This window comes from Syngnathoides biaculeatus, chromosome 7 (genome assembly GCF_019802595.1).
Source record: "Syngnathoides biaculeatus isolate LvHL_M chromosome 7, ASM1980259v1, whole genome shotgun sequence".
Classification (NCBI taxonomy): domain Eukaryota; kingdom Metazoa; phylum Chordata; class Actinopteri; order Syngnathiformes; family Syngnathidae; genus Syngnathoides; species Syngnathoides biaculeatus.
The window spans coordinates 30275969-30291759 of record NC_084646.1 but is presented as its reverse complement, the minus strand read 5'-3'; the positions used below and the strand labels follow the sequence as shown (position 1 = coordinate 30291759).

The window sequence follows — 15791 nt, the reverse complement described above, 5'->3', positions numbered from 1 at the left end:
TACTTTTCAAGCAGGCAGCCTCTTGCGATCACTGTGCGGCGGCGGCGGGGTGGAGCTGGTTGTGGGAGGGGTGCACGCGCGCATCACCATAAATACGAGTCGGGATGCGTTGTGTGCTAAGAGCCACTAAAGTGAGTATAACAGCTAGTCGATGATCCGTGATATTACTACTCCCGCCATTGAGCAGACAAAACAAAAATAGTTGTCTCTTCAGTGCCTCTGTATCTACTCCATACATCATACTGGCCTCACCACTGTTTTATAAACTTTGCCCTTCATCCTGGCGGAGACTCTTCTGTCACATAGAATACCAGACACCTTCCCCCAACTGTTCCACCCCGCTTGGACCCGTTTCTTCACTACCTAATCTATGTTAAAGTTAAGGTCAAATGAAAGCAATCACATAAACACAGCGACCACATAAGGTACACAAATCACATACCACCTGTGTGAAAATATAAAAGATATGGCGATTTAAAAGGATATGTGGATGGAAGGGATTCAAACCACAATGGCCCTCACTCTAGTAGTTGAAGGTTGCGTTCACGTTCGATGTTTTGTCCTCGTTTTATACTCTATGTAGGTAATGTTGTTAGCCTGCTAGGCTAACTTGGGCCGAGCAGCTTCAACGCGAACGATAAGGCACCAATTTGGGTACTAAGATGTACTCAGATAAGACTTGTTAAATTTTCTATAAGTCCTCACGGCCCTCGTTGTACAACTTATGAAGCTACTCACGTTCGATGGTTCTTCAACATCCACAAATTGATCACAAACGCGTCTCTTTGTTAGCAACCTAAGCTAAGGAATACAAGGCCGATAAGCAAGTTTAAGTTGGCGTTTCCACTCGCCCAACTTTTGATGAGTACTCACTATCCTCGTAGTATACGTTATGCAGGTTTTGCAGGACGTGTAGATACTAGCGTTTGATGTTTTCCTTCTTAGTAAATATTAGAAAACAGACCCGTTTTGTTGTTCGGGGTCTAAACTAGACTAACCTAGGCTGAGCAGCTTTGACGCCAACGATACGGCTCCAATTTGGATACTAAGATTGCACAGACGGTGATTTTAGTCCACTGAAGTCGTCGGCAGGAGTGTCCCACGAGTATTCACAACATTTGGTCAAAATTCAGCAGTATTTATTGAATTAGGATTGGGCTGGTCAGAGCCTTCAGTTTTAGCTGCTATCAGTTTGAAAACCGGAAGAAAGGGAGGGATGTTTATATACAGTATTTATTTTTCAAATAAATGTTTTGGCCTAAAACAAGTTTCGATCTTTGGTTTCATTCTAGAATACCGGAGTGTTGTTGTTGTTTTTTTTTTTTTTAATCTATGAAGGTTTGAACTTTGAGTGTTTAAACAAGTGAAATGTGAGAAAATGCTAATGCCTGTCAGTAAAGTTTATAAAGTATGTGGTTAAGGGTTTTACACCCTTAAACATGTATAAGAAACACTGTAAATGAAAATAACACTCTAAATGGAAATAAAACTAACAAAAACAACCTATAAAAGTAAAAGCATATACTGTAAATGGAAAAAAAATCATGTAGATTAAAAAAACCATAGTGTAAATGAAAAAACGTGAAGAAAATAAACAAAAAAAAAATCAACCTCCACAGATTTCACTTAACGTGGGTATTTTTTGGAACCGAACCCCAGTGTTAAATGAGGGAACACTGTATACGTGATTTACTATTCACTCATGCTACTAAAGATTCTAAGCACTATTATTATGTGGATGATACTAATGTGTAAATGCAAGTGAGAACACTAAAACACTTGAAACTGTGTTGAGATACATCACTACAGCACTATATATATCCATCTTGAATACTGATTTCCTACAAACCTGAGGAGAGAGACAGGTTACACCTTGCACTGATCAACAGCCAATCAAAGGAAAGACACAAAAACCACACATTCAAACATCAGCAAATTAAGAGTCTCCAACCAAGCTAATATCTGGAGTACACAGACAAAGCCTTGCTATACAACTGAAAAATTCTAAGTTACAAACTAAGAAGCATTGCTTATCCAAATTGGGCCCAATATATTGCAGAATTCCAAAATATATTTACCAACAACTTTGAAAATTAACAAAAATACTACAAATTTATTGAAATATAAAGGTGCTTGAAGCATTTTGGCCAAATTCTTTCTCCGTGGAGTTCGCACTGTAAGGGAGGGCAGTCAGTTAGTTTGGGAAGACCCAACTTCAGTAAAAGTCAATCAAGCTCAGTGCTTGCTGTGCCTTCCCTTCTGTTCCTATTCAGAACTGCCAAGTGGTCAAACTGAGCACACTAGTAGACATGTGTAAACCAGATTCCACTGTCCTCCCTTGGTGTTTGGACAGCTCGCTTTGTTGGTGCACCTGCATGGCAGACAGGAGGCCAAGTTACGGGCAGCTGAGGTCTGAGTAACGAATAATACCCGCAGGAGAGATGGAAACATGGGGAATGGTTGTTCTGACACAATGTGGCCAGACAAAAAAGAGTAATTGTCAATAAAAATTGGGGTGAGATCACTAACATCTGAATAAGTGTCTCGCTGACAGATTTGTTTGTTCTTTGCTTTTTTTAAAAACCTTCAGAGACAATAACTAATATATAAATTACATTATAAATATCTGTCAAATGTAATCAATTTGGTCTGAGGAAATGTCATGCTTATATTAATGACATAGTAGAATACCTTAATGTTAAATCCATGGAAAGAGTCCATGCAAAAAGGATCCAGACAGACCTTGTTTTTCAGCAGATTAAAAATTCCTGCATCTTTGCCCTTTTGGTTAGGTAATCATGTAGGATAGGGCCTAGCAATTGAAAGAAAAAAAGGAAAGTATCATTATAAAATTAATTTTTAAGATTTAACATGCAGTTTTTAATGCCTCATTATAAATTAAAACCAACAACAGTAAAGATAACTTTTTTTAACACACTTTGGATTCCACAACAAGTATATATATATATATATATATATATATATATATATACGTGAGATATGGGTCTTATGGTTACTTTAATACTTTCTTTGGATGGTTGAATATCATAGTATACTTTGAAAAACAAAAATGCACCAGCCATGAAGTAGTAATAGTCTCAATTAGTTTGGTGTGATTATTTGAAAATGTCAAATGCTCTTGCAGTGAGTCATTGCAAGAAATCACGAGACAACAACTGTTCAAAATTCATCATAAAACTTAGTTTCTGGATCTGCAAGATGTATGCGAGGTGAAGATAAAGAAATGTTAATTTTCTTTTTTAAAGTCAAATCTGCTTGCCGACTTGGTGGTGGGGAGAGTTCCTTGGCCAAAATTACATCACCGCGAATAAAATGGTTGTCACAGCTGAGCCATGGCCTTTCAAATTGTGAGCTTGGGTCTGATGAGCTAAAAAAAATGAGGAATTCATTTTACTTACTTTTTGTGTGGCGCACCACATACACAGTCTTGGTCCTTGCTCAAGGGCACCTCAACCATACTCAGGAAGCAGATTAGTATAAGTTCAACATCCAGTATGCTATATTTTGGTTTTTTTTTCCCGATGATCCTGGGAGCTAAGTTGTCCGGGGCTTCATGCCCCTGGTAGGGTCACCCACGGCAAATAGGTCCTAGGTGAGGGACCAGACAAAGTACGACCCCAATGATGACTACAAAAATTGGATCTTGATTTCCCTTGCCCAGACGTGGGTCACTGGGGCCCCCCTCTGGAGCCAGGCCTGGAGGTGGGGCTTGAAGCTGAGCGCCTGGAGACCGGGCCTGCACCCATGGGGCTCGGCCGAGCACAGCCCCAAGGGTAACATGGGTTCCCCTTGCCATGGGCTCACCACCTGTGAGAGGGGCCATAGAGGTTGGGTGCAATGTGAGCTGGGTGGTGGCCAAAGATGGGGACCTTGGTAATCCGATCCCCGGCTACAGAAACTAGGTCTAGGGACATGGAATGTCACCTCTTTGACAGGGAAGGAGCCAGAGTTGGTGGGTGAGGTCGAAAAGCTAGGGGCCTGTACGTTGGGGTTTATCCCAGTGCATGAGAGGGTAGATTCCCTCCGCCTGCAGGTAGGGGGACGGGTCCAGACTGTTGTTTGTGCTTATGCACCAAACAGCAGTGCAGAGTACCCACCCTTTTTGGAGTCTTTAGAGGGAGTGCTGGAGAGCACCCCCTCTGGCGACTCCATCATTCTGCTGGGGGACTTCAATGCCACGTGGGCAATGACAGTGAGACCTGGAAGGGCGTGATTGGGAAGAACCCCCCCCCGGTTAGAACACAAGTGTTGTTCTGTTACTGGACTTCTGTGCTCATCACGGATTGTCCATAACAAACACAATGTTCAAGCATAAGGGTGTTCACATGTCCACTTGGCACCAGGACATCCTAAGTCTCAGTTTGATGATCGACTTTGTGGTCGTGTCATCGGAATTGCGACCGCATGTCTTGGACACTCGGGTGAAGAGAGGGGCACAGCTGTCAACTGATCACCACCTGGTGGTGAGTTGGCTCCGATGGTAGAGGAAGATACCATTCCGACGTGGCAGACCCAAACGTATTGTGAGGGTCTGCTGGGAACGGCTAAAAGAGTCCCCTGTCAGAAGGAATTTCAACTCCCACCTCCAAAGGGTGGGAGTTGAAACTTTGCTCATGTCCCGGAGGAGGCGGAGGACATTGAATTTGAGTGGACGATGTTCCGCGCCTCCATTCAAGGCGCTGAGGCGGCCAACCGGAGCTGTGGCCATAAGGTGGTCGGTGCCTGTCGTGGCGGCAACCTACGAACATGTTGGTGGACACCAACAGTGAGGGATTCTGTCAGGCTGAAGAAGGAGTCCTATTGGTCATTTTTGGCCTGTGGGACTCCCGAGGCAGCTGACAGGTACAGCTGGCCAAACGGAATGTGGCTTCGGTGGTCGCTGAGGCAAAAACGCGGGCGTGGGACGAGTTTGGTGAGGCCATGGAGAACGACTTCCGGACGGCTTCGAGGAAATTCTGGTCCACCGTCCGGCGTCTCAGGAGGGGGAACCAGTGCACCGTCAACACTGTGTATAGAGGGGACGGGGCGCTGCTGACCTCAACTCGGGATGTTGTGAGTCGGTGGGGAGAATACTTCAAAGACCTCCTCAATTCCACCAACACGCCTTCCCACGAGGAAGCTGAGTCTGGGTGCTCTGAGGCGGGCTCTTCTATCTCTGGGGTTGAGGTCACCGAGGTGGTTAAAAAGCTCCTTCCTTAGTGGCAGGGCCCCGGAGTGGATGAGATTCGCCCAGAGTTCTTTAAGGCTCTGGATGTTGTGGGGCTGTCCTTGTTGACACGCCTCTGCAACATCGCGTGGACATTGGGGGCAGTGCCTCTGGATTGCCAGACTGGGGTAGTGGACCCCCTTTTCAAGAAGGGTGACCGGAGGATGTGTTCTAACTATAGAGGGATCACACTCCTCAGCCTCCCTGGTAAGGTCTACTCAGGGGTACTGGAGAGGAGGGTCCGTCGGGAAGTCGAGTCTCGGATTCAGGAGGAGCAATGTGGTTTTCGTCCTGGCCGTGGAACAGTGGACCAGCTCTACACCCTGGGCAGGATCCTCGAGAGTGCATGAGAGTTCGCCCAACCAGTCTACATATGTTTTGTGGTCTTGGAGAAGGCGTTTGACCGTGTCCCTCGGGGAGCCCTGCGGGGGGTTCTTCGGGTGTATGGGGTATCGAATCCCCTGATACGAGCTGTTTGGTCCCTGTGTGACCACTGTCAGAGTTTGGTTCGCATTGCCGGCAATAGGTAGGACTCATTTCTAGTGAGAGTTGGACTCCGCCAAAGCTGCTCTTTGTCACCGATTTTGTTCATAAGTTTTATGGACAGAATTTCTTGGAGCAGCCGAGGCGTAGAGGGTGTCCAATTTGATGGCCTCAGCATTGCATCCCTGCTCTTTGCAGATGATGTGGTTCTGTTGGCTTCATCAAGCAGTGATCTCCAGCTCTGACTGGAGTGACTCGCAGCAGAGTGTGAAGCGGCTGGCATGAGAATCGGCACCTCCAAATCCGAAACTATGGTCCTCAGTCGGAAAAGGGTGGCGTACCCTTTCCAGGTCGGGGATGAGATACTTCCCCAAGTGGAGGAGTTAAAGTATCTTGGGGTCTTGTTCACAAGTGAGGGAAGAATGGACCGGGAGATCGACAGAGGCATTGGTGCAACGTCTGCAGTGATGCGGACTTTGTATCAGTCCATTGTGTTAAAGAGGGAGCTAAGTCAAAAGGCGAAGTTCTCATTTTACCAGCCAATCTACGTTCCTACCCTCACCTATGGGCATGAGCTATCGGCCGTGACTGAAAGAACAAGATTCCGGATACAAGTGGCCGAAATGAGTCAAAAATTATGCATACAGGATCAAATACATTGATTCCCCTAAATTTTTGAATAAAATATGGTGAAGGATCTAGGTCTTAACTTTTCGAGGCCAAGACCAAAAGTTCTCATTATTGATCATGGCTTATTGCAGCTGCTAGCTTCTCCAGAAAACAAATGTTTGTCAACAAATGTCAATACTCAGAGCGATGGGACATCAGTGAGGATCTACGAGGGATAATTGTGAATTTATACAAGTTGGGCAAGCCTCTTGGAGCTTTTCTAAACAACACCATGTTTCAAGGTCAGTAATTCAAAGTTACTTTATTATTATTGTGATAATCATACCAATGATGAATGCATGGAAACGTCTGACTGCAACTATATACAGGGTTCCCTTGCCCATTCACTTTTCACCATTCGCACCATATTCGCGGATCTTGCACTCCAAGTTTTTTTTGTTTTGTTTTTTGTGTGTGTCTGTGTGTGTGTGTGTACTGAATTGAACTGAACTGAAAACAATGTACACTTAAACACACTGGTTACACAGTTTCCATGCATACCAGTACATATTTTATCAAGTATGTAAGATACCATGTGATGGCGCTCAAGAGACAGTGAGGAACAATTACAATTCACCCAGCATGCTTTGCAGCACTTTTCGTGCCAGCGGTGCCGCAAAGCATGGAGGTAAATAGTGTTTAAAGGGCATGTTTTTATCAATTATTTCTGAGTCATTCTTTAATTTGTTTTATTTGCTAGTCATGCTACTCTGTTTACTGTGGTGTGATAATATTGGTTTTGATGTGACTCCGCGAGTGTGTACAACATCGTCAGCAATGAATTGCCTACACAGGCCTTAAATTTGTAGATTGGTCATAAAATTTTCCCTTAAGTCTCTTGTGTGCACCAGCACATGGCTGCTGGCATACCCACTAGAACATATGGTAGCGTACATGTAAACAATATAACTGGTGCGTTCTGATGAATGTCGTTCAGAGGGTTACACAACTTTGTAGACAAGGTGTGCATCATTCTAGTGAAAATTTTGGGCCTTATGAGTGTGCACTATGATACAGATCATAGTATATATCAGGCTCACATGTAACATAGCACAATGTCCTCCATCTCAAAAACATACATGGCAGGTTCATTGAAGACTTCAAGTTGCCCTGATTGTGAGTGTAAAAAGATGTTTGTTTATATGTGCGCTGTCATTGGGTGGCAACCAGCTCAGGGTGTAGACTGCCTCTCTCCAGAGGATAGCTGCGATAGGCTCCAGCATGGATAAGGAGTACAGAGATTCGATGGGATTTAATTCATACATCCATGCATTTTCTTAGCTGCTTATCTTTACAAGGGTCACGGGAGTACTGGAGCCTATCCCAGCTGTAAACGGGCAGGAGGCGGGGTACACCCTGAACTTGTTGCCAACCAAACGCAGGGCACGTCGAGACAAACAGCCGCACTCACAATCACACCTAGGGGCAATTTAGAGTGTCCAATTAATGTTGCATGTTTTTGGGATTTGGGAGGAAACTGGAGTGCCCAGAGAAAACTCACACAGGCACGGGGAGAACATGCAAACTCCATACAGGCAGAGCCGGATTGAACCCAGGACCTCAGAACTGTGAGCCCAATGCTTTCCAGCTGCGCCGCTGTGCTGTCGCATCTAATTAATTTTATGAAAATTTAATAGTAGTGAGCATGTTATATGCCAAACGCGACTGAACTGGAAAATCCCGAAGAAATTAAAGTCAGCAACTCACACCCAATACCTGGGAACACGGCTCCCTTATTTAACACCGATTTATCAGCCAAAATAGACTTGAAAAGGACAAGATCATAAGCAGAGTATTGAAACAAACTGCATCTCCGTCCCAGAGTAGTCCGAGCTAAGCATGAAATACTATAGATGTCAATTCTTGACGTTCTGTAGAACAGTAAATGCGAGCAGCTGCATAAAGCACAAAGAATTTAAATGTAAGACGAAAGAGAAGTGCATTTACAAATAAATTCTAAATCTGTCATCTACTTGACTGCACTCTTAGATGAATGAAAACTATTTTTGTGTTAAACTCAGTACTCCTTTAAAATTTCACTCATTCACAGAGAGATACTCTAAAATGTTGCACAAAGAAGAGAATATGAGAATAATAATGCCTCTTGAGAGAGAAAGGAATATTAAGAGGTTAGGGTATGGAATCGCTGACAAACTACGTATGAGCAAATACATACCCAGAGATGCGGTCATGATGTGACAGTAGGCAGGTTTCCTGTTTGCCCTCAAATCCCTGCCTCTTCTTGTATGCCTCTGTGTTGTACAGTCTGGCTTCCAGTGTGAATGAAACACTCCCTCCAAATACTTTCTTCTCCTTCTGTTCACTTCAGTACAAGAAGAAGAAACTATTTGTCTGGGGTTGGATCGTGGCGTTGCCTTGTCCTTCGTCCCACAGATGGAAAAATAAGCTCTCTGTTCCTACTTTTTCCGACACCGCTTTGACTTCTGTATTCCCATGGAGGACGGGACAGAATGAAGGAGAGGGAGTTCCAGACGAAAACCCACCTCCCCACCACCCTCTTCCTCTCACTGACCACTAAGCTTTGTTCATTCTCTGGACACTGTGAACATTTTCCCCCAATCAGAATGAATTACGCGGGTGCTGGGGGGGTCAAAGGTTACATGTGTCCTTTTATGGGCAACACAGAGAAAAAAGGGTGATTTGGATAGGGTGGGTGGTGGTTCATCTACGGGCATGTGTGTTCCCTCCAACAATGGCATCCAGATACAAATTGACCATGTCTACTGCCATTTGTAAATTTTGTGCACATCAACAATGGTAAAGAACAGAAATAGATTAAAAGATGTTTATTTTGTGGCGGCACAGTGGAGTGACTGGTTAGATCATCTACCTCACAGTTCTCGGGACTTGGGTTCAAATCCCGGTCCCACCTGTGTGGCGTTTGCATGTCCTCCTGCGTGGGGTTTCTCCCGGCTCTCCGGTTTCCTCCCGCATCCCCAAAACATGCATTAATTGCTAAATTGCCCCAAGGTGTGATTGTGAGTGTCATTGTTGTCTTTTTCCATGTGCCCTGCGATTGGCTGGCAACCAGTTCATGGTGAATCTGCCTGAAGATATCTGGGATAGGCTCCAAGGACTACTGTGACACTTATGAGGATAAGATGCTTGGATAATGGATGGATAGGTGTTTGTTTAGTGCCTTTATTAATAAATAATATATTCATATTTGGGAAAATAATTTGGTGATGTGTTAAATACTATTTGTTGGATTAATAGCATATTAAGTTATCTCATATTTGCTTTATTGTTTTTTTAATGCTTCATTGCTTGTGTGATGTGGTGCAATCGAGAGGCCCATTGGGTGCCGTGGAAACTTTGCTATGATGTACTTAAAATGTGATGCAATCAAGTTAAATTGGATGCTGTGGAAACACCAGCCAGTGATGCAGAAGACAACATAAAGACCGATGATCTCAAGAGGATGGTGAAGACATCGCAAAGACTTACAAGGACTATTTTTGCCACAGTTGCTTTGTTTGTCACATTTGATTTGTTGTGATGCAAACCACGCTAAGGAATAAAAAAGTGGAGATGTGGAGATGTGATTAGAACGGGTTGGAGATTGTGAAAGAGACACATCCCACATTCTCCTCGCGAGCCAGAAGTTCCTCTAGTCTTCCTTCCTTGAGAATTTTACTTTAAATGTCCTAGGCTGCTTAAACCTGACACTATTGTTCAGCGATTGAAGTGTGTCTTCTGCTCATATTTAGTCATGACTGTATAACTCATGTTTGAAGCATGCCAACTCATCAGATAACCTTAAGTGAATCTTGCTGAAATGTTTACGAGAGACCAGGACGTTGGAATGTGCCCGTTATTACCAGATAGATCTGGTTTAGTCATTATGATTGCCGATATTTTGTGATGCTCTTTGCTTTATGATGCGATTCTAATGCGATGCTCTTTATTTTCCTTTCATACCTTTGTGATGCGGACCCTTCTGATAGTATAAAAAGGCTGCAAGTCCTCTGTAGCTTTGCACTTCTGATCTGCTACAGCCAATTTCTGTCACTCATTTGTGCCCAGAATATTCTGTAAGTAAAAGCTTCGAAGAAACTGTTCATCATCTCCAGCCTGTATTTGGATAACCAACATTCTCACTACCCGAAACTAAACAAACACGCGGGGAGGAAAAAAGCGAGATCTCCTCATCGCCACGTGTCCTCTCATCAAATGCAGTCCTGATGGACTTATCCTGGAATTTCCGGATGGTAACACGTACTGCTGCTCTGCTACCTCTGCCTCCGGTGCCACCTCCCAGTTTCCGCTTGTTGAACAACGCCCTGTGGCATGCGCCACTGCTGACATCTATTAGGCAAGAGTGGATATTGACTCCAGGGGTTGGCTCGAGGCTGAGCACTTTTGGACTCTCTGGTCACATTGGGTCCGTAATCTCAGATCTTATGATATGGTAACTGATTGTATGCATTGCACTCTGTACTATGACAGATCAGGAGAAGAGATCTATAGCGAGGCATTTCAGGACATTGATAACAACATATGGGAATTGAACATGGGTGATTTGTTTGTGGGCAAACCAGATATTGCCTTTTCGGTGTTTTTGACTCCTGGACAACTCGAATGGTATAAGATGGCGGATCCTCCGGATCCTTCTATGCCTCCTTGTCACCCACATGTCTCCTTGATGGTTTCCCCTCAGCACACAGCGAAGGATCTTGGTCCGTTTGTCCTGACATGCACACAGGCCACAGATTGGCAAAATTCATTTAACTCTCAATTGCTCTATTCCTCATCCCTTGATGCTTATTGGATTCAGTCTAATGCATTTTTGACAACTTCTGTTTTGGAGCACCAGTTTCTGGATAGGCACCATGGACGTGAAACAACCGACAGTGACTTTGCTGGTCAACTTCTTGATTCCCTTCCTGTGTTGCTGTGGTCTACGAATCCCACTGATGTTGGTCTCTGCAATGTCTCACCTGTTGCGTTTCTGATGAAACCAGGACGAATATATGTTCCCCAATACTCTGTAAAAGAGGCTGGGATGGTTGGCATTTCGGACACAATTGACGGCCTGCTCAAAGCAGGGGTGTTATGTGAAATTCCTGAATCTGATTATAACACACCAATTTTACCCGTTGAAAAGAAAGACACTGGAAAGTTTCGCATGGTCCATGACCTGCGAGCAATTAATGCGGCTGTTTTAACTCCCACTTTGCCAGTCCCGAACCCTCACTCGACACTGTCCCAAATTACATCAGCCCACACTCATTTCACTTGCATTGACTTGGCTAATGCTTTCTTTTGCATTCCTCTCCATCCTTCAATGAGGCAATTTTTTGCTTTCACTTGGAGTGGTGTTTGTTACTCCTACAATCGCCTGCCTCACGGTTTTGTCCTTTCCCCCGGACTCTTCAACAACTGTCTTCGTCAGTTGCTGTCTCCACTTGACTTCCCTAATGGAGTTCTCCTGGTGCAGTATGTGGATGAGCTCTTACTGGCAGCTCCATCTGAAACTTCTTGTCTTGAAGCCACCAGGTCTTTGCTCTCTCATTTGGCCTCTGTTGGCCTGAAGTGTTCCAAGTCCAAACTTCAGATTGCCCGACCACAGGTTTCCTTTCTCGGACGACTGATCTCACGCCATGGCACAGGAATTTCTCCCTCTCACAAAGATGATATCCTTCATCACCCAAAACCAATGAATGTCAAAACCATGCTGGCCTTTCTTGGTCTTTGCAACTACTCTAGACATCATGTTCCAGACTTTGCTGAACTTACTTACCCGCTCCGACAGATGGTAAATGACCAGGGTATGCGGAACCTTTCTAATATTCTTTGTTGGACCACGGAAGCAGATACTTCCTTCCTTTCCTTGAAACAGCATCTTTCCGCTGCTGCGGCTCTTGCAATTCCTGATTACAGCCGCATGTTTTATCTATAGACGCATCTGAAAAGGTCAGCAGTTTGTCTGCTGCCCTTTATCAGAAGGGGGAAGGAGGGAGTCGACAAGTCTGTCTGTATGCATCCACTCCATTGGAAAAATACGAGCAAAGACATCCAATATGTGCTGCTTTCGCATCTGCTCTAGCCAGAGTGATTCAGAAAACATCTCACATTGTTCTCCATCACCCATACTGTGCGAACATCACACAGTACAGTCCAGTACGTCACAAGTCAAGGTTTTACCATGACCGGAGGAAGACAGGAAAATTGAGACAATCTTAACACAACCACATATTCTCTTTATTCATGAAGGAGTAAACATGGCTGAAGGTCTGCTTGAAGGAGAACCACATTGTTGTGTACGAAGAACTAAGGAAGAAGACTCACTTCGGACTGAACTCTATGAGACACCGCTTGAGAACCCGGACTTCATTCTTTTCACAGATGTTGCTTCATGGGCAACGATGGCCTTCAATCTGGATTTGCAGTAACCCAACCCACAGAAACAGGTTTTGAAGAAGTAGATTTGGTTTAGTCATTATAATTGCCGATATTTTGTGATGCTCTTTGCTTTATGATGCGATTCTCATGCGATACTCTTTATTTTCCTTTCATACTTTTGTGATGCGGACCCTTCTGATAGTATATAGTATAAAAAGGCTGCAAGTCCTCTGTAGCTTTGCACTTCTGATCTGCTACAGTTATTGTCTGTCACTCATTTGTGCCCAGAATATTCTGTAAGTAAAAGCTTCGAAGAAACTGTTCATCATCTCCAGCCTGTATTTGGATAACCAACATTCTCACTACCCAAAACTAAACAAACACGCGGGGAGGATAAAAGTGTCCTCCAACACGATATAGTACTTTCATTAAATATGCCGGTAATCAGCACGCTAATATCCAATGGTGGATTTCATTTGTGCAATGTGAATAGGTATAAAAAAAAATATCACTGAAAAACCAAATTCTAATTTGTCTTGATCCTCATGGAATATCTTTCAAAACATATTATTCTTTTATGTATAAAAAAATGGAAAGATGCCGCAAACACTTTTATGAACACTTGATAGTGATTATCCAGCATTTGCTTTTGTAAAAATATATGAACAAAAATGTGAGATTTACATCATGCTTGTGTTTTTATACTGCTGACCAAAAATAGTGTAATCCGAGAACTTATTGATAGAATTTAACCACAGCATTGTCCATCCGTCCATTATCTGAGCCATTCATTCTCACAAGGGTCGCAGGAGTGCTGGAACCTATCCCAGCAATCTTTAGCCAGGAGGTGAGGTTCTCCCTGAACTGGGTCCCTGCCAATCGCAGGGCACATAAAGATAGGCAAATGTCACACTCACAATCACGCCTATGGGCAATTTAGAGTCTCCAGTTAATGCATGTCTTTGGGATGTGGGAGGAAACCAGAGTTCCGGGAGAAAACCCACGCAGGCACGGGAGAACATGCAAACTCCACACAGCCAGGGCCAGGATTTGAACCCCAGTCCTCAGGACTGTGAGGCAGATGCTTTAAACAGTCACTCCATCGTGCCGCCCATCGCATTCTCATATCACTATCATCGGTGAGAAGGTGCAATCAGAATTGACAACAGGACTCAAAGAGCCATCACTTATTTCACCGTCAATTCAACAAGTTAAACATCTGAAGAAGTAAAAGTAGTCTCATCCACCACTTTAGTTTCTTTTCTCCTGACCTTTCACCACTGGGGTTCAGACAGTCAAATGTTTGTCTTAAAGCTCAGAACCTCTCGTTTATGCTGTTGACATTCCTTTGGCTGAAACCTATTTCTGCTGCCTGAGTTCTTCTGTGTGTGTGTTTTTTTCCTTGACATGAGTCATTAAGGAAATTACTGAATGTTATAATTTTGAGATACCTGACGACTTCTCACTAGAAAGACAGAACAGACCAAAAAAGCAGCATGAATCGCCATTATATTGTCATGCAAATGACACATTACTGTCATTGGAAAAAATTCAAATATTCAATCTCTTGATTCTCTTGATTCTAACCAAGGTAAACAAATGTAAATAATCATGCTAGTAATCTGCTTTATACGCTTTCAATTGTGATTCTTTATCAAGAGCAGCTTAGCAGAGATGTGATTCAATTGTGAAAATAATGCACAGAAAGAAACTTGAGGGAAGCAATTTATAACCCTTGTACTGATTTTGCTGCAATTTCAGTATCAATATTTAACATTATGTTGGTGCAATCAGCCCCCTAGTAACTATAGCATTAAAACACGACAATGATATAACTGGACATTACTGTCGCAAAAGCTTTCGTGGCACCATCATATACAGTATATACTGTACACCTTTCAATAGAAAGTAGGCCCAAATTCCTTCAAACTGACTATGAATCATATTTTAAATTATGTTCTAATTACAATTCTAAAGGTTACATGTCAAAAGCTAAGGAGGATTTTATAGTGCTGATCTTAATTTAACTGCTTGGCATAGAAACAAGATACTTCAATTTTCTATATTAAAGAACACACCTGCAAATATTACAACAATGTAATTGTTCTAGTAATACTACAGTGGGACTCTGCTGTGAGGTTGAGCCCAGTAATTACGTCTCACATTGCCATTGCCTCACTTCCCTTGTAATTATCACTGTAAACATGATGTGAAAATAATGGCAATCAGAAATCTAACCATCCCAAAGGGTCAAATTCTTTCCCAGATTGTCAACTGGCTTTAAAGTGGTAAACAGGAAGTCATTCTCTCTCTAAATGTAGGGTCTTTTTTTCCCTCTCAAACAGCACAGCCAGTTGAAAAAAGCTACAGAGAAAGTCATGTTTGTATTGCTGCTTCGATGCTCTTCTTCATGTGTACAATAGACACAAGCAACCTTTAATCTAGCTGTATACAACACACATCAAAATACCATCACCAATAATACCCTGGTTATGTTTTGTATAAACAGCTGTCCAAAGGTGACACGTTCATCTTTAGTACAAAAATTTTTTCAGCCCTGATATACAGCGGTTCAGACTGATGACCACGCCAGAGTGAACCCCACCTGTCACACAATGTCAGCTGGGATAGGGCTCCACCACACCCTCTAACCTGAATATGATGAGCGATCGAAAACTAACTCACAATCACACCTAAGGGTAATTTGGAGTGTCCAATTAATATTGCATGCTTTTGGGATGTGGGATCAGGAATCAAGAGTCTTTTTTCTTTTGGCTTGCCACGTTAGGGGTCAGTACAGCGTGTCATCTTTTTCCATCTAAAGCATCTCGTGCATCCTCCTCTCTAACATCTGCTTTCCTCGTGTCCTCCCTCACAACATCCATCAATCTTTTCTTTGGTCTTCCTCTTGCTCTTGTGCCTGGCAGCTCCATTCTCAACACCCTTCTACCAATATACTCACTCTTTCGCCTCTGAATATGTCCAAACCATCCAAGTCTGCTCTCTCTAACCTTGTCTCCAAAACATCCAACTTTGGCTGTCCCTC

At 43.4% G+C, this 15791-nt stretch overlaps 1 protein-coding gene across 11 annotated transcripts in view; it reads right to left on the bottom strand.

Annotated features, from left to right (window-relative positions):
- Positions 1-15791, bottom strand: part of tns3.2 (tensin 3, tandem duplicate 2) — a 56821-nt gene that overhangs the window by 23520 nt on the left and 17510 nt on the right. The window contains exon 1 of one of the 11 annotated variants that reach the window (XM_061824579.1): positions 8556-8931. The exons of the other annotated variants lie outside the window; for them this stretch is intronic. Coding sequence (XP_061680563.1) covers positions 8556-8571 — 16 coding nt within the window. The 5' untranslated portion in view covers positions 8572-8931. Of the gene's footprint in view, positions 1-8555; positions 8932-15791 lie in introns of those variants that run through there. 11 annotated transcript variants of the gene reach the window in all.